The sequence below is a fragment of the Apus apus genome, chromosome 23 (assembly GCF_020740795.1).
Source record: "Apus apus isolate bApuApu2 chromosome 23, bApuApu2.pri.cur, whole genome shotgun sequence".
NCBI lineage: Eukaryota > Metazoa > Chordata > Aves > Apodiformes > Apodidae > Apus > Apus apus.
Window position 1 is genome coordinate 1,120,377 of NC_067304.1, and position 15,904 is coordinate 1,136,280.

Below are 15,904 nucleotides of genomic sequence, written 5' to 3' on the forward strand. Positions count from 1 at the left end.
GACAGGTAACGTGGTGCTGGGGCACCTGCAGGGCTTGCACACAGACCACCCGTAGCCTTTCATGCTGGAAACAGCGTTACCTGGAGCCTTAGGGTGGTGGTTACAAAGCCCTGGACCTTCTTGGGCCCGTGTTGCTCTGTCTTTGCAACACAAAAGAAAAACTGGAACCAGCAGCTTTGTAGCCCAGCAGCCACACATTGTAGCCTTGCAGAAATACTTAGTAGCCCAGCAGCTGAACTTTCTGCTTGTTGCTCCCGGTGTGAGGACAGGGCAGGAGGTGCAGCCCAGCCGAGCTCAGGGCCCTCCCTTCCCCACCCCCAGCTCTTCCGGGAGTGTTTTCCCAGCGCCTCTGCAGCCACCTTTCCTTTGGAGTTTCATTCTGCTCTTATTTCGTAGCCCCAGGTCCCTGCACCCGCAGCAGCATTGTTGTGGTGGGTTCCCATGGGAAGCATTCCCAAAGAGAGTCCCTCCTCACCGCCACCTTCCTGCGCCTTCTCCTGCAGCGTTGATTTATCTTCAAGGAAAACGTCGAGTGTAAGGAAACACCGAGCTCAGGGCTGCTCAGGGCTGCTCAGGGCTGCTCAGGGCTGCCCGGCGCTGCCCGCGGCACACACGCTTGGCCACCTGCCCGCGGGGCTCAGGGAGCCCGAGGGATTCCCCCCCGTGGGACGGGGATGGGGCGCGATCCCGAGCGGCGGGGCCCGGCTGCGCGTCCCGGGGCCGTGCTCGGGGCCGGGCCGGGCCGGGCCGGGCTGCCCGTGCCCTCCTCCCCGGGGCGGCCGCCGTGACATCAGCCCGGGCCGGCTGAGCTCAGCGCCGCCGCCCCGCGACCCGCCTTCCCCCGCCGCACACAAAAGCCCGGTCCGGCCGCCTGCCCCAGCCCTCTTCGTCACCGACACCGACACCGACCCCGACACCGGCCCGGCTGCAGGTAGGAGCGGGACTGGGGCGGCCTCCGAGCCGCCCCCCCCCACTCCGGCCGCCCCGCGCCCCGCTCCGGAGCCCCCGGGGATGCTGCTGCCCGGCCCGGGGCGGCCGGAGCCCGTCGCTCCCCGCTGCCCCCCGGGATCCCGCCGGGCTTGGAGGGGATCGGCCCCTTCGTGCCCCCCGGGGCGGGGGCGGTGGGACCCGCTGGGGCACAGAAGCGCGCGAGGATCGGCGCGAGTGGCAGCAGATGCGGAAGCCGAAGCTCTTGCATCAGATCGGGTGAAGGTCCCTGAGCCGCAGCGAGCGGGCAGGGGCAGCGCGGCCGCTCCCGCCCCTCTGCCCAGCCGGGCTGCGAACAACCGCCCTCCCTGCGCAGCGGGAAAGCTCCGGGCTGGGCGGGCAGCACGGCCCTTGCCTCCCGGGTCCTCGCAACGACGCGGGCTCCGCTCTTGCTTTGCTTTATAGGCTGAGTGGAGCTTATGCTGGGGAAACTGAGGCAGCTCCAGCCTCTGCGCTGGTGTGGACTGGTGCTGCTTTAGAGAGACTTGCATCGCTGAGGACCCGGCTGGGCTCGAGCACAGCTTCAGGTGCCACTTTCCAAGCCTCAGAGCTGCCGGGGTGTAGGAGGGAGAGTTCATTAGCACTTGGCAAAAATACCAGATGCTGCCAGGTCCCTGTGTTAGACACAGGGAGGGATGGACTGGGGGAGAAGGTGCAAATGCTGAAACAGTTTTGGGTGCTGCACCTCCTGGCTCCTTTGTGGTGAGGCTGGAAAGGTGCACTGGTGCTCCTCACCACCTGGCCCTGGGAGGACTTGCTGCTTAATGAGCAGCTCTGTGCTTGCTGCTGCTCAGCAACGTGGTGCCTCCCCTGCTCCCACAGGTGGTGGGCACCATCTGTCCAGCCTTGGGCTCACAGCCAGCCTCTCCTGTCTTCTGGATCAGGACCTCTCTCTCCAGTGCCTAAACAGCCTCTGGAGTGGCTGAGCTCAGCTACATGCTCCTGAGAGGCAGCAGAAAATGACCTGGACAGGAGGATCATAGGACCACAAGATGGTTTGGGTTGGAAGGGACCTTAAACATCACCTGGATCCAACCCCCTTCATGAGCAGGGACACTTCCCACCAGACCAGGTTGCTCCAAGCCCCATCCAACCTGCCCTTCAACACTGCCAGGGATGGAGCAGCCACAGCTTCCCTGGACAACCTGTTCCAGGGTCTCACCACCCTCACAGGGAAGAATTTCTTCCTAATGTCCAACCTAAATCTCCCCTTTTCCAGTTTGAAGCCATTACTCCTTGTTCTATCTCTTCCTGCCCTTGTAAAAAGTACTATATAAATATAAAAAATAAGGGCTTTGCAAAAGCTCAGGTGAGCTTGGTCAAGTTCTGGATTTTGATGCCTACAGGAGTCAGTAGCTTTCCTTATCATAGTTGCAAATGCTTTTGGCTTCTGTTCTAGATAAAACTGGGATTGTCTGAGGAACCCAGTTATGACAGGAAACTTCCAAGCTGCCTTTGCAACCAAAGCTTGAGAGCCCTGTGGTCACCAGGTGATCCACAGGCACGTCGTGGCCAGGGAGTGCTCAGTGAGGGCCATGTCTGGCAAGTGGCTCAGCCAGTGCTGGCATCGTGTTGGCACCTTCCCTGGCACAGCAAACTGAAGGCTGCCTTAGTGGTGGAGGCAGAAATACTGCCTGGCTGTGTTGGTTTGGGAGCTGTAGAGTGCATGAGCCATGTGTGAGGATCACTCCGGACCTCAGACCCTCCTGACCTTCTCCCCTCCTCTCATGGCAAAGCCCTCAGAGCTGTCTTATCTGCTACATCTCCTGGGTCAGTTCTCTGGTTTCTCCATGGTGTTGCTCACTGTTTAGCCATGTCCCAGTGCTCACCAGCCTCAGGTCCCTGTTCTCTTGCTCAGCAGTCTGACATTGCAGTACCACAAATGACCTTAATTTATCCTCATGTAAAATGTTGACAGCCCAGAATCTCCTGGTCTCACTGCTCCACCCAGCTGTTACATGGCAGGGGGACAGGGGGGACAGTTCTAATTTGCCTCTTGTAGGGCCATTTCCACTTGTGCCAAGGTGAGGTGAAAGCTGCTCCATGGCAGATGCACAAAATTATTCCTCTGCACTTAATTAGTGTAGGATTTTAGTAGAAAATCTGGGCACAGACATGGGAAAAGTTTTTCTGGCTATTGCAGAAGTTCAGACATCCCAGTAAAGTTCATCAGAGGGTGAAGGGGAGAACCTGCCCTGAGTGCTCCTGCTGAAGCTGCTGTCGCGTGGTGCTGCTTTAGCCCTGGCAGGTAAAAACAAGTGCTGTCAGCCAGGTGAGATGGTGGTTGTCAGCTTTGGTGTGAGTGACATGATCTTTTACTCCACTCTGAGTGGAAAGTGACAGTGTGTCCCTTCTGCCTGACGGCTTGTCTTGATCTGCTCATTGCTCCCCCTCACAGCCCATGTTTAGATGACATCCCAAAGCACCTGGACAGGTTCTGTACTGGCTTATGCTTGAAAGGAGGTTGTGGTGAAGAGGGTCTCAGTCTCCTCTCCCTAGTAACAAGTGATAGAAAAGACAAAATGGCCTTAAGTTGCACCAGGGGAGGTTTAGATTGGATCTTGGGAACAATTTCTTCCTGGAAAGGGTTGTCAGGCCCTGGCCCAGGCTGCCCAGGGCAGGGGTGGAGTCCCCATTCCTGAAGGGATTTCAAAGCCCTGTAGATGTGGTGCTGAGGGACGTGGGTTAGTGGTGGCCTTGGCAGTGCTGGGTTAATAGCTCAGGGATCTTAAAGGTCTTTTCCAACCAAAACAATTTGATTATTCTATTCTTCTATTCCTGGTTGCTTAGTGTGGCTTAATGTGCCTCCCAAACTGGTGCAACACCAGCCCATCTGAAACTGAGCCTGTTGCTTACATCTGACCAGGTGATCTGCACTGCTGCAGACTCAGACATCAGGCACTGAGATTAATCTCCAAAAAGTGCCAGACTTGTGTGGTTCTGCACAGCTGTTGATAAAAGGATGGTCTCCTGGTTTTTGAGGCCCCTTGCCTCATCCAGAGCAGATGATGGAGCAGCTCTGGCTGGCACAGAAGATGCTGTCTGCAGGACTCTGGTTGTGTTTGCTGTGAGGTTGTGGTACGTGGGATGTGGAGCTGCAGGAGGGAGGAAAACAATCTTGTTTTTTGGCAGCCCTGGGTGTCTCTCTTGCCCGTGCTCAGTGAGGTCTTTGGCTGCAGAACAGTCACCTCTCGTTCCTTGTTCTGCAGAAGTCTTAATAGTGATTTGGAGAAGTGTGCCTGAGGTCAGTAAGTGTTGCAATTGGACAGAGTATGGTGCTCAGCTCCATGGTGCAAAGTACTCTGAAAAAAAGTGTTGAAAGGATTGCAAACTCTCTCACATGTCTTAGGCATTAATTGGGCAACTGGGATGATGGGTCTATCTAGATGGCTAGTGCAAGGATTTTGCTTCTGGAGGCTGGTGCAGGTCCCAGGCTCTGTGAGCAGGGTGCTGCTGTGCTGACCTGGAGCATAAACTGCTTTTTGTCTCTCGTGTGGCCTGCTGGGCTCTCAGTATGTTCCTGCATATGTTGTGGACTAAAAGGGAGTTCCCAGCAACTTCAATCTTATCTCAGGTTTTCTCTGTGCCCAGCTGTGAGATATCACAAGCCCAGATAACCCCAGGACAAACTTGTTTTCGTGGTCTCTCCCTACAGAAAATCCATCCTGGTCTTGCTGGGATGTGGCTTTGTTGGGGCTGCATCTCTGCTGCTGGGTCTTTCGTGGTGAAAGTCACTTGCCAAATCACACTGAAGTTGTTAAAACTGCTTGGAGGCACCTGCAGCCTTCCCGTGGTGGATGGAAGAAAAGCAGCAGCAACAGGGCTTGAAATTCTCTTGTGGCAAACGTCAGATGAGCTTCACCTAGAAACATCTTTTCTCCTGTGTATACTTAGAGGCAGCTCAGAGGAAGGTGTCCCTGCTGCAGTGTCTTGTTTGGGGCAGATGGAACCTGTTGTTTGGGACAAACAAATCCTCTTCCTTCACTGCTGCTGTAAAGGGGAACACGTGCCCTGGAGGCAAAGATGAGCAACTGACTCCAAACCAAGCTGAGCAGTTTGTCCCTGAGCCTGATGGCAGCTGTGCTGGCTGTGGAGCAGGGAGTGGGGGCAGAATGGAGGCAGGAATGAGGGAGGCAGGAGGCTGCCCACCAAAATCAGGGCTGGTGGGTCCCAGAGATGGGGTCTGCCAGCTTTCATGTTTGGAAAGAGTTGGGGGACCCAGACAAACTGTGTTCAGTTTTATGTTATTCCTGATGAGGGATGAGCACAGATAGAAAAGGCACCACTGGGCTCCTGTGCCATCCAGGCTTGGGCATCTCCACTGCCTGGGCTGGCACGAGGATGCTGCTGGATGTTTCTGCCCTCCAAGGAAACTCCTGAACCAGGTTGGGACCTCCTCCTGGTGCAGGGGGAAAAAACAGGCTCTGGAGAAACACACTTTGTGTCCTTTTAAGGCAATGGAAAGGCTGGGAGTGGAAGGATCGGGCTGGAAGGGAGGGATTTGGCACTGGCTGCAGTGGTGGAAAGCTCAGCCTGCAGGGCCTTCAGAAGAGACTTCCCGGTGGCTGCAATCGCAGCCCAGCCCAGCCCCCAGGGCCCTGGAGCCAGCACAGACCCCCAGCCCCTGCTCCCAGCACCTTCCCAGCCCCGTCTGTCTGTCCCGTGCTGGGACCGTCCCGGGAGCTGCAGCCAGGATAGAGTGAGGCCCTTGAGTCTGCCCTGCCTGCCCTGCCTGCCCTGCCTGCCCTGCCTGCCCTGCCTGCCCTGCCTGCCCTGCCTGCCCTGCCTGCCCTGCCTGCTGTTACAACCAGCTTGAGGTCAATTTCCCTTTTGTGTTTCCTGACAAAATACTCTTACCCAGGGATGAACTCAACTTCCCCTACACTGGAAAGCAGAGAGATCTGCCTGGTGGTTCTGCTGTGCCTCATCCTCCCTCATCTCCCATCTGATACAGCCCCCAGTCCCATCTGTGCCCCCCAGACAGCCCTAGTGGGGGATCAGAGATCCAGAGATGGTTGGACTTGGTGATCTTTCCAATAAAACCGATTTTATGGTTCTCTGGTTGGGCTGCCCCACGAGCTGCAGGGAGCGGGCTCAGAGGCTGTGTCCGGGCACACCCAGCTCTGTGTCCTTCCCTGTGGCTGCACAGCTGAGCTGAGGGCAGGGAGGAGATCTCCTGTGTGCTGTGGGGTGGCACACAGCTTAGTGTGAGAATGGGTTTGGGGACCTTGTTCTGCTGCTTTAGCTGTTCAGGATTCAGGAAGCACAATGCCATGCCCCCAGCAGGGGCTGCTTCTGCTGCTGGTCCCCACCTGGGAGCAGGATAGAGAATGACAGAAGTGTTGAGGGAAAGAAGCTGAAGCTTTTGCCCATTGACCCTTCTCATATTCTTCATCATACATGACTTTTCCCCCAAATTCTCTTTAGGTCTTGAAAGGGACAGAGAACATTGGGCACCCCCAGAAAGTGTTTTGTTTTCTTGTCTTTGTAGCAGTCTTAGGTTGCTGTTAGATCCTCCTTGTGGCCCAACTCAGCCAGCTGCCTCCTTCAGCATCTCCTCTTAGGGCTTTGTTGCTTTGTTGTCTTGAGGTTTGTTGCCCCCATCTTCAAAAGTATGAAGGCCCCTCTGGGCTGGATCTCTGCCACTTGTGTTAGCTGCTCACAGTATTTTGGAGTTACCTGCAAATTTCCAGATCAAGGGGCCTCTTGATCATAGAATCATAGAGTCATTCTGGTTGGAAAAGATGTTTAAGATCACCAAGTCCAACCATAACACAACTCTACTGAGTCTGGTGCTAACCCATGTTCCTCAGCACCACATCTACATGGCTTTTAAACAGCTCCAGCGATGGGGACTCCACGACTGCCCTGGGCAGCCTGGGCCAGGGCCTGACAGCCTTTTGGGGAAGAAATTGTTCCCAAGATACAATCAAAACCTCCCCTGGCACAACTTGAGGCCATTTCCTCTTGTTCTATCCCTTGTTCCTTGGGAGAAGAGACCAACTCCCCCTGGCTCCAACCTCCTCTCAGGCAGCTGCAGAGCCAGCAAGTCTCCCCTCAGCCTCCTCTGCTCCAGGCTGAACATCCCAAGTGCCTCAGCTGCTCGTTGTAAGACTTGTTCTCCAGATCCTTTCCCAGCTCCATTGCCTTTTTCTGGACACGCTCCAGCCTCCAGTGTCCTTCTTGGAGTGAGGGCCCAAAACTGTCTCATGTTTCATCAGATACGTTTCAGGAAAGAGGAGAGAGAAATCAAATTGTTTATGTCCTGCCCAGGAGCTGCATGGTAGCTTAGCTTGGTACTCGAGTGTTTGCCCTGCACACAAGCCTGTGTCCCTGGGGCTGCTGAGTTTCCATCCTCCCTGACTGCACCTGCAGTCCTGGAGGACCCTGAGATGCTGGAGCAGAGGGTGAACCTGTGAGCAGTTGTCCAGGTGAGGCACAGGGTAATGATGCTATGGGGACATGGTGCCAGAGCCCACTGTGTCTGGGGTCAGCTCCTGCCCTTTGGGCAACCCTGACAATACCCCTGCCCCTTGGTGACAGAAATGGAAGAGATGTTTGGGGAGGAGAAGCTGGAACTGTTTCCAGCTGGTGTGGCAATCTGTGCACTCCCCAGCACCAAGGGTTTGGTCACCCTGGCACTGCTGTGTTGCCCTAATAACAGGATTGGGATCTAATGAGGTGCCAGTGCCGTGGGTGCCTCTGTGAGGTCTCCCACCATTGTCCCACTTCCTTCCTTTTCCAGGCACAGAAAGGAGCTGTGAGGTCCCACGGCTTCTGCTGCTCCTGACTGGCAGGACCTGTGGTCAGGAGGCAGCTGATACTGCTGGGTGCTGTAAGGAGGGCTCCTGTGGGCATCCCAAGTTCTGCTGATTCTGCTGGTTACCCTGTGGATCCACGCACACAGCAAACAGCCCTGGGTGGGCTCCACACGTACAGATGTGGAGCAGCCTCTGCAGCTGGGGCAGCTCTGCCCCATCCCTGCCCTGCCTGGCCTCCCGCCCTGACACTGCCTCTGTCTGTGCTTTTCCTGCAGGATGCCAAACTGGGGAGGAGGGAAGAAGTGTGGTGTGTGCCAGAAGGCGGTGTACTTTGCTGAGGAGGTGCAATGTGAAGGCAACAGCTTCCACAAGTCCTGCTTCTTGTGCAGTGAGTACCAGCCCTTCCCTCACCCTCCTGCCCAGCTCCCTTGCTCTCTGCTGCCTGGATGCCCCGTTGTGTCCTGTTTATGGGCCATGTAAACACCCAGTGGGATCCCTCCTCCATGTGGGAGCCATGTGGCAGGCTTGCTGCTTCTCTCCAGACCTGGAAGTTAGTTCTGCTGAAGGAACACAGATCATCCCAGGACACCAGGGGCCAGCCAAGCTGTCAGGGCAAAGGCTTAGTCTGTCCCATCTCCAGGGAAAGGACAGGCTGAGTCCTCTAGACTGTCTCCAGATGTTCAAAATTGCAGCATGAGACAGGGGCTCTCCAAACAGCAGTAGCAGGAGGTGACACATCCCAGGCAATGCTCTGGGGTGATGATAGTTTTAGTCTTCTAAGTGGCTTTGCCACACTACAAAGGTGGTTGGGCCTTGGGAGCTGGCATGGGATCTGCCCCTGTGTCTCAGGGGGTGATGGGAAGATGTGATCCTGTCCTAGCCCTTCTGCTGGTGGAAAGTCTACTGTGAAGTGTTAAAGCATCACCTCCAGCCTGCCTGCAAATCTGCAATTGTGGATACTGGGTGTCTCTTTTGTGTGTTTGGACCCAAGTGTCACCTGCAGGGAAGGGCAGTAGAACAGGATTTGGCTGTGGACCTGTGCAGAGATCCCTTCCTCCACCTGCTCTGCAGGATCCTGCAGATCCTCTTGGGTTCATGGTGCAGGCCCCTTTCCCATCCCTTTGGGGAACCCTGGTCAGCAGTGCAGGGATGGGTGAGTAAAGCTGAGAGCAGCTGAGGTGTCCACATCCAGGGGAGATGCAGGACCTTTGGCCATTGTCCTCAGGCTGTGCTTTGTCAGATTTCTGTCCCCTTGAAGATGATCCCATAACAGGACCAGTGGTTCCCCTGTGCTGACAGGAGCAGGCATGTTGTTTGTGCCCACTGATGGCTCATCAGCACACTCCTGCTGCTGCTCTGGGACACACACTGGAGGGCACCTCAGAGCTGTCCCCGCCCAAGGTCCCATGGAGGTTTAACACTTTCTCAGCTGGTCCCTGTACCTGTTCCCAGTCTCACCATCCCCCTGCAGCAGGGAGCACAGATGTGATCTTTTCCAGTCAGGCAGCAAGCAGAGCTCAGTCTGTAGTCAGGCACGCAGGCAGAACCAGTCTCAGCAGACCTATTCCACCAGGGAAATAGTGTTCTCCTGGGGCTGATCCCTGCCGTGCTCCCATGTCCACCTGGCAAGGACACTGGATCCTTGGCCAGCCTGCTGGGGAAGCTCTGATGGTTGCAGGTGTGAGGGGCTGTTGTTGTGTCTCTGCTTCCTGTGCAGGGTGACAAGGAGGGCTGGCATGGCTGGTAGATCTTACACATGGGAGTTTCCAGGCTGGAAACCTTGCTTTGGCTCTGGAGGACTCAGAAGGGAAGTTGCAGGGAGGCTTTTGGGGGCAGGCAGGGGATGACAGGCTGTGTCCTTATTGCCCTGCTCTGCAGCAGGAAGCTGTGCTGCTTCTGCAGCCTCAGATAAGGAGGGTGGAGAATGTTACCCTCATCTTCCCTCTGCCACTGTCTTTTACCATCTGAGACTAGGTCAGTGAAGGACCTCAGTGTGGGAACTCAAGCTCCATGGCACTGCATCCATCTGCCCTGCCCTGCAAGCCCTGTGCACACAGCTGGATTGCTTAGGGAAAGCTCTTCCCCAGGGCATGGGACAGGCCTGCAGGAGCCATGGAGTCAGACAAAAGGCTTTGCTTCCAGAAGGGAATACCAGGCCAAAGCAGGGAAGAAGATCATCCTGTGTCTGCTCAAGAGAGCAAGTCACCAGGGTTTGGTCTGGAGCTGACGACAGCCAGGGCTCCACTCCTTGGGCTTTGCAGATGTACATAACCCCACTCCACATGGACCCTGGCAGTTCTGCCTGTCCTGGCCATGGGCTCCCCAGCTCAGGTTGTGGCTTTCATGCCAGCCCACAGTGTTTCCCGCTGTCCCCAGTCCTACCCCACAGGTTGTGGGTGATGCTGAGCTGCATCCTGTGTTCCCAGCCTGTTCATAGAAACATTGAACAATTCAGGTTGGAAAGGACCTTTAAGAACATCGAGTCCAACTGTTTCCCCAGCACTGCCAAGGCCACCACTAAACCATGTCCCTCAGCACCACGTCTACAGGGCTTTGAAATCCCTCTAGGGGTGTTTCTTTAGTGCTGCATTTGGGCCTTGTCAGGGAGCCTGAAGCCATTACCTTTAGTGGAAAAAACCAAATACGTGGACCTGATCTGCCAGAAGAAGAGTCAAAAAGGAGACAAACCTACCGCAGAGCATTAGAACTGGAGACTGGCTGAGGGAGTGACTTGGTGATTGACTTGGTGGCATCGATCCAGCTGAGCCAATAGCACAGGGCAGGAATGTGCTGTAATGAGGCTGCTTGGCCACTGAAAGTGGCAGCAGCTCTTGTCTAATTGTTTTGTGGAGCAACTCAGCTGCTCTTAGAAAAACAAAGGGTCCTTAACTCGATGAGTGCAGGGCACTGGAATTCCTGCAATGCAGAAACCCGGGAGCAGGGGGTGATTTCTAGGAAGCAGATGAGGAAAGAATTTTTCTGTGGCTTCTCAAAGTGTCTGTGGCTCGTGCAGATGAGGGACTGTGAGAGCTTCAGTGAGAGCTCTAAACCCACCCAGCACGGTGGGAGAGAAAAACAGACGCCACTGAAACAATTCACTCCCACCCCTAGGAAAGGGTCTTTAAACCTGCCAGCAGTAGAAATGTCCAACTTCCCATCCTGGGGTGTCTGTCTGAACACAGTGTTGCTCCTGATGAGCTCCAGGTAATGCAGAGACAACCCCAACACCAGCTTGGCAGCAACAGGACCAGTTAGCTGGTCTTTCTCAGTAGGGATGCATGGTCCGACCTCAGCTCTGGCCATGGTGGGTCAGGGAAGCTGGTAGCCAGAAGATCACTGCCAGATCATCCTTAGATGGCAGGAGACATTTCCCTTTCCTCCTCTTCATCCCAGCAGCTGCACAGGGGCTTCTCCAGAGCCTGGGAGAAGAAGCACCATATTTAGTAGCTGGGCTGAAGGGAGGCTGCCTCTCCCCCCTGTGGCTGGTGCAGTGGTTTGTGCTGCTGGGAGAGGAGAGCTCTGCTCTCCTTGCATTCCTGCCATGCTGGTCAGGGCCAAGAAACCTTCCGGCTGCTGAAGAGGCCAGCAGGCTGCTGGCAGCCTTGACATTTAAGGTGTGTAAGCAGGATGGGGGAAGACTGAGGCAGCTGTAATAGGATTTGTTTATCGGGGCTGGCTGCCAGAGCTGTGGACTCTGCCCTGGGTGTCTGGATCCTGCACCAGAGCAGATAAACACCAGAGATCACTGTGAGCATATTTGGGTGCTGCTCACCTCCCACTCTGGCTTGCTGGGCAGCTTGTTCCAGCAAGGGTTTGGAAGCCCACATGGAGGCTGAGATCACAGCTGTGTTGGGAGTCAGGAAAACCTAAAAAGCAGGAGAAGAGTCTGTGTGGTCTGAGGCAGCACCAAACTCAAGCTCTGGATGGGCTCAGCTGGGACCCCGAGCCTGCTGCTGGCTGCTCCATTCCATCTCACAGCCCATATCGATCCCCAGGGCTTGAGCACCCAGGTGAGGTGAGGCTCCTCACCCTGTGTACACACAGGCATGGACCAGGGGTGGCACAGTAGCATGAACCCTTCCATCGTGGTCTCAGGGACCGGAGAGGCAGCTGTGCACAACATCATGTGCCAAACCAAGGGCAGAGGCTGCAGGTCTGCTCTTGGTCTGTCCCATCACAGAGGACACTCCGTTGGCTGACGTTTCTTTCCCTGTGCCTGTCACTGGGGATGTGCACACTGGGAGTGGGCAGAGATGGGTCAGGGCAGGGACCTCCATCCCAGGCTTCTCAGTCCTGCAGTGCTCTGTAGGGAAAGTTCACCCCCCCTGGTTTCAGAGCATCTCCAGGACACCAGCACCAGGGGGTTAACAGTTTTTTCTCAGTATCACCCTCACAGCTTTGTCGTTGCTTCCTCTTAAAGCCAGAGGCTGTTCTGGTTGTGACCCTTATCTCGGGCTGCTTTGCATGTTCTCCCTTGAGCTTGTCTGGGGTTTCCTCACTCCTTCAAAGCCCAGCTGTATTTCCCTTGTGAGGGCTTGTTTTCCCCAGCTAATTAGTGAGCTCAGGCTAATGGCACAGCCCTCCCCTCTTTTCTAGTGGTCTGTAAGAAGAACTTGGACAGCACGACAGTTGCTGTGCATGGAGAGGAGATCTACTGCAAGTCCTGCTACGGCAAGAAGTACGGCCCCAAGGGCTACGGCTACGGGCAGGGAGCAGGGACCCTGAGCACTGACAAGGGGGAGTCTCTGGGCATCAAATATGAAGAGTGAGTTTCAGTCTTGTTTTCCAAACTGGGGCTGTTGTGGGCACCTTCTCCCCCACATCTGGCCACTTGAGAAGCTTGGCTGTGGGGCCCGTGTTGAACTTCCAGCAGCCTCTGCTCTGGAGTGATCCGTGGGCTGCCCTGCCTCTCTGCTCCTCGGGGGGAAACCTGCTGAGCCCTGTTTGCAGAGTGGGATGGGGCGTGATGAGACTTGTCCCTGTTGCCTGAACGTGCTGCCCACCCCCTCCCAGCATGCAGCCCTGAGGCTGAAGTTTCCATGGGCCTCCACTTCATACCTAAAGCTCCAGGCCCTTCGAAACTGGGTTGGGATTTGGGATCCCACAGCTCTCCCCTCCTCCCTCTTGCATGTGCAGCCCTGATCATGAGCTCCCTCCCATCCACAGGGGCCAGCCCCACCGACCCACCAACCCTAATGCATCCAGAATGGCCCAGAAGGTTGGAGGCTCTGATGGGTGCCCTCGCTGTGGTCAAGCGGTGTATGCAGCCGAGAAGGTGATTGGAGCTGGAAAGGTAAGAAGGGGGGTGGAGTGGACAGGGCAAGTACATCCCACAAGTTGCTTTGTGGCCTGAAGACCTTTGGAGAAGGTCTTGACCTGATCCACAGGCTGCTGCAGGCTGGGCTTGAGGTCTGGTGGCCATGTTCACCTGGAAACCTGTCACCAAAGGAGAGTTGGGCATGTCTGGAGACCAGGTTCTCCAGGTTCTCCCTTTTAGAAGGCAGAGAAATATATTTTATACTAAGTGTTTGGAGCCCTGCTCAGCAGAGGTCACAGTGGACATCCCTGCTCCTGGGTGTGTTGGTAGGATGAGCAGTGATGTGGGCCATGGCCACTGCCCCCACTAACTGAACAAGAGCAACATCCAGTGAGCCTTCTCCACCTTCTGCCACAGGCTGAGATGCCACAGCCCAAATTTGGGGCAGGGAATGAATTTCAGTGGCCAGCACTGCCCACAGGCAGGCCAAGGTGGTTGGAGATGTGGGCATGGGCTCTGTGCATCTCTCTTGGGCTGTTCTGCTGGAATGAGGCCAGGGTCAGGTGTAAAGGACACTCCACAACAGCCCTGGTCCTTCCTATGTCAAGTTGATAACTTGACCAGGATCCTTGGTGTACTGAGCTGTGGCCCAGCTCTGGGAAGCCTGGAAAGGCATGGGGACATCTTCTGCTCTGTCAGCCTGGGACCCTGGGTGAGCTCCCTGCCCTGAAGCAACCTTCCATCTGAGGTTGGGCACAAGTGCAGAGCTTGCCAAGGTCAGGCTGCTTGGCCTTGTGCCACAGGGGATGGGATGGCCATGTTGGGGAAGCCTCACTGTCTCACTGCTGGAGTTGGGTCACCCTTGCTGTGCTCTGTCCTCCTGGGGTTTCTGTTTGTCCTCTGTTCCCAGAGCAAGGAAAGGGGCACGGAGGAGAAAGGGCCTCCCAGCTTCATCTCGCCCTAGGCTGGCAGTGCAGGGACTGGTGATGGACATGCTGGGGGCCAGCCCAGGGTCAGAAGCCAAACTTACCCTTAGCATAATGATCTGAGCTTCCTGGTAGGCTTCTGGGGTCGATGTTTATGGGGAACCAGAGCTGGCAAAACAATCACACTCATGCAAACTTGGAGAGGATTCCAGAGCATGTATTTCATGTCCTAATGTTTGCGGGATGACTCCATCTGCTACCTCCTCCTCCAGCCCCCTAATTTCACATTTTCTTCCAAAAAAGGTTTCATGTTTTCCAAAGTGTTTATTTAAATTCCTCCATGAGCAGCTCTGGCTACTCTAGGTCTGCCCAGAGGCTGTGAGCTCATGTATTCCCAGAAGACTGGAGGAGCCGTGGGGGGGGGGTGTTATTTTTAAACACTGGCTGATTTCTGCATTCTTTGTATCCATTTGCTGCCTTCCTTGGAGCTGTAGCTGTGTAGGGGCTGGTGTCTCCAACCCTGCTGCAGCCCCTGGCTAACACAGAGCAGCAGTGGATCTCAGCTGGATAGCTTGTGGGATTTATCATGCTGCTTCAGAGATGATGATCACCAAAGAGGGGATGATTGCTCCTTACAAATTATTGTACAGATTATTGTTCAAATTACATCTGTCAGTGGGGGTGAAATCTTTCTGAAACTAGATGAACCTGGCAGCAGTGACAACACCTGATGTTTCCTCTCTGTATCTTCTCCTGGGGTCTGGGAGGGCTGCTCACTCTTCTTAGAGAGCAGCTTTCACCCCGTTGAGACCTCTTTGGGTCAGAAACAGCAAAGTGTCCCCCTTTGATACACAAAACATCCCTACCCTGTCCCTGGGTGTTGTCTGACCCAGCTCTGCTCCTGTACCACAGTCCTGGCACAAGTCCTGCTTCCGCTGTGCCAAGTGTGGCAAAAGCCTGGAGTCCACGACCCTGGCAGACAAAGACGGGGAGATCTACTGCAAAGGTGAGTGTCAACTTCCCTCTGCCTTGTCCTGCACCCTGAGGGTGAAGGAAGGGGGTGAAAACCTCTCTGCAGGGAACCAGGATGGGCCTGAGGTTTGGGGCCTGAGGTTTTGGGAGATGGTGGCTTTTCCTGCTGCTCCTGGGGCCTCTCTCCTTGTCCAACAGATACAGCAAATCCTGTCCTATTTAGGCAGTGCCTGCTTTGAGAGGAGGACCTACTTGTCTTCAGCTGCTGCTCTTACCTGTCTCTCCCTCCCTGTCCTTTGCAGGTTGCTACGCCAAGAACTTTGGCCCCAAGGGCTTTGGCTTTGGGCAGGGTGCTGGGGCCCTCATCCACTCGCAGTGAGGCACCAGGGTGGGCTCTGCACTCACTCAGGGCTCACCCAGAGCAGCCTGCTGTGCTGCCCGAGCCCTCCCGCACCGCAGTGAGCATCCTCAGCACCATCAACAGCCACCTGCTGCTTCACAGCACCAGCCCCTCCCTGCCCACCCCGGCCCTGACGCTGTGGGAGCCCCGTCATTGTCCCCATCAGGTCCGGCTGGTTTGGGTGCTGGCGGGGGGACAACTCACACCCACCCGCAGCCGGGCCCGCGCGCCCCAAACGTTCTGCTCCGCGCCGCCCGCCCCGGGCCGGGAGCTCAGCCGTGCCGCCTCACCGAGCAAGCAATAAACATCAAAGCTGACCCAGGCCTGGCCTTGCTGGAGTTCATTCCCTGTCTGGGGGCTGAGGGGATGCCTGGGTGAGCAGAGCTGGGGGTCTGCAGGCAGGGGGTGGCCAGGCAGTGTTTGCAGTCCTGGCTGGCAGTCAAAGCAGGAGGGGCAGGGCTGCTCAGGCTGGACTGGCTGTGGCCACCTGAGCTCTGTGGGCTGGGTGGGCCTGGCTCTGCCCTGGTCCCCCCATGGGTGACCATCCCCAAAACCACCTCCGGTTGATGCTGGGAAGCCCAGGTTGGACTTCCCTGGATAT

At 56.0% G+C, this 15,904-nt stretch overlaps 1 protein-coding gene across 1 annotated transcript; it reads left to right on the top strand.

Moving 5' to 3' along the window:
- Nucleotides 1–812: 812 nt before the first annotated feature.
- Nucleotides 813–15,620, top strand: CSRP1 (cysteine and glycine rich protein 1). The gene is made up of 6 exons (XM_051639115.1): nucleotides 813–931; nucleotides 8,024–8,136; nucleotides 12,345–12,513; nucleotides 12,915–13,041; nucleotides 14,844–14,937; nucleotides 15,206–15,620. The coding sequence occupies exons 2-6, from the start codon at nucleotides 8,025–8,027 to the stop codon at nucleotides 15,280–15,282; spliced, it is 579 nt and encodes a 192-aa protein (XP_051495075.1). The 5' UTR covers nucleotides 813–931; nucleotide 8,024; the 3' UTR covers nucleotides 15,283–15,620.
- Nucleotides 15,621–15,904: the final 284 nt, after the last annotated feature.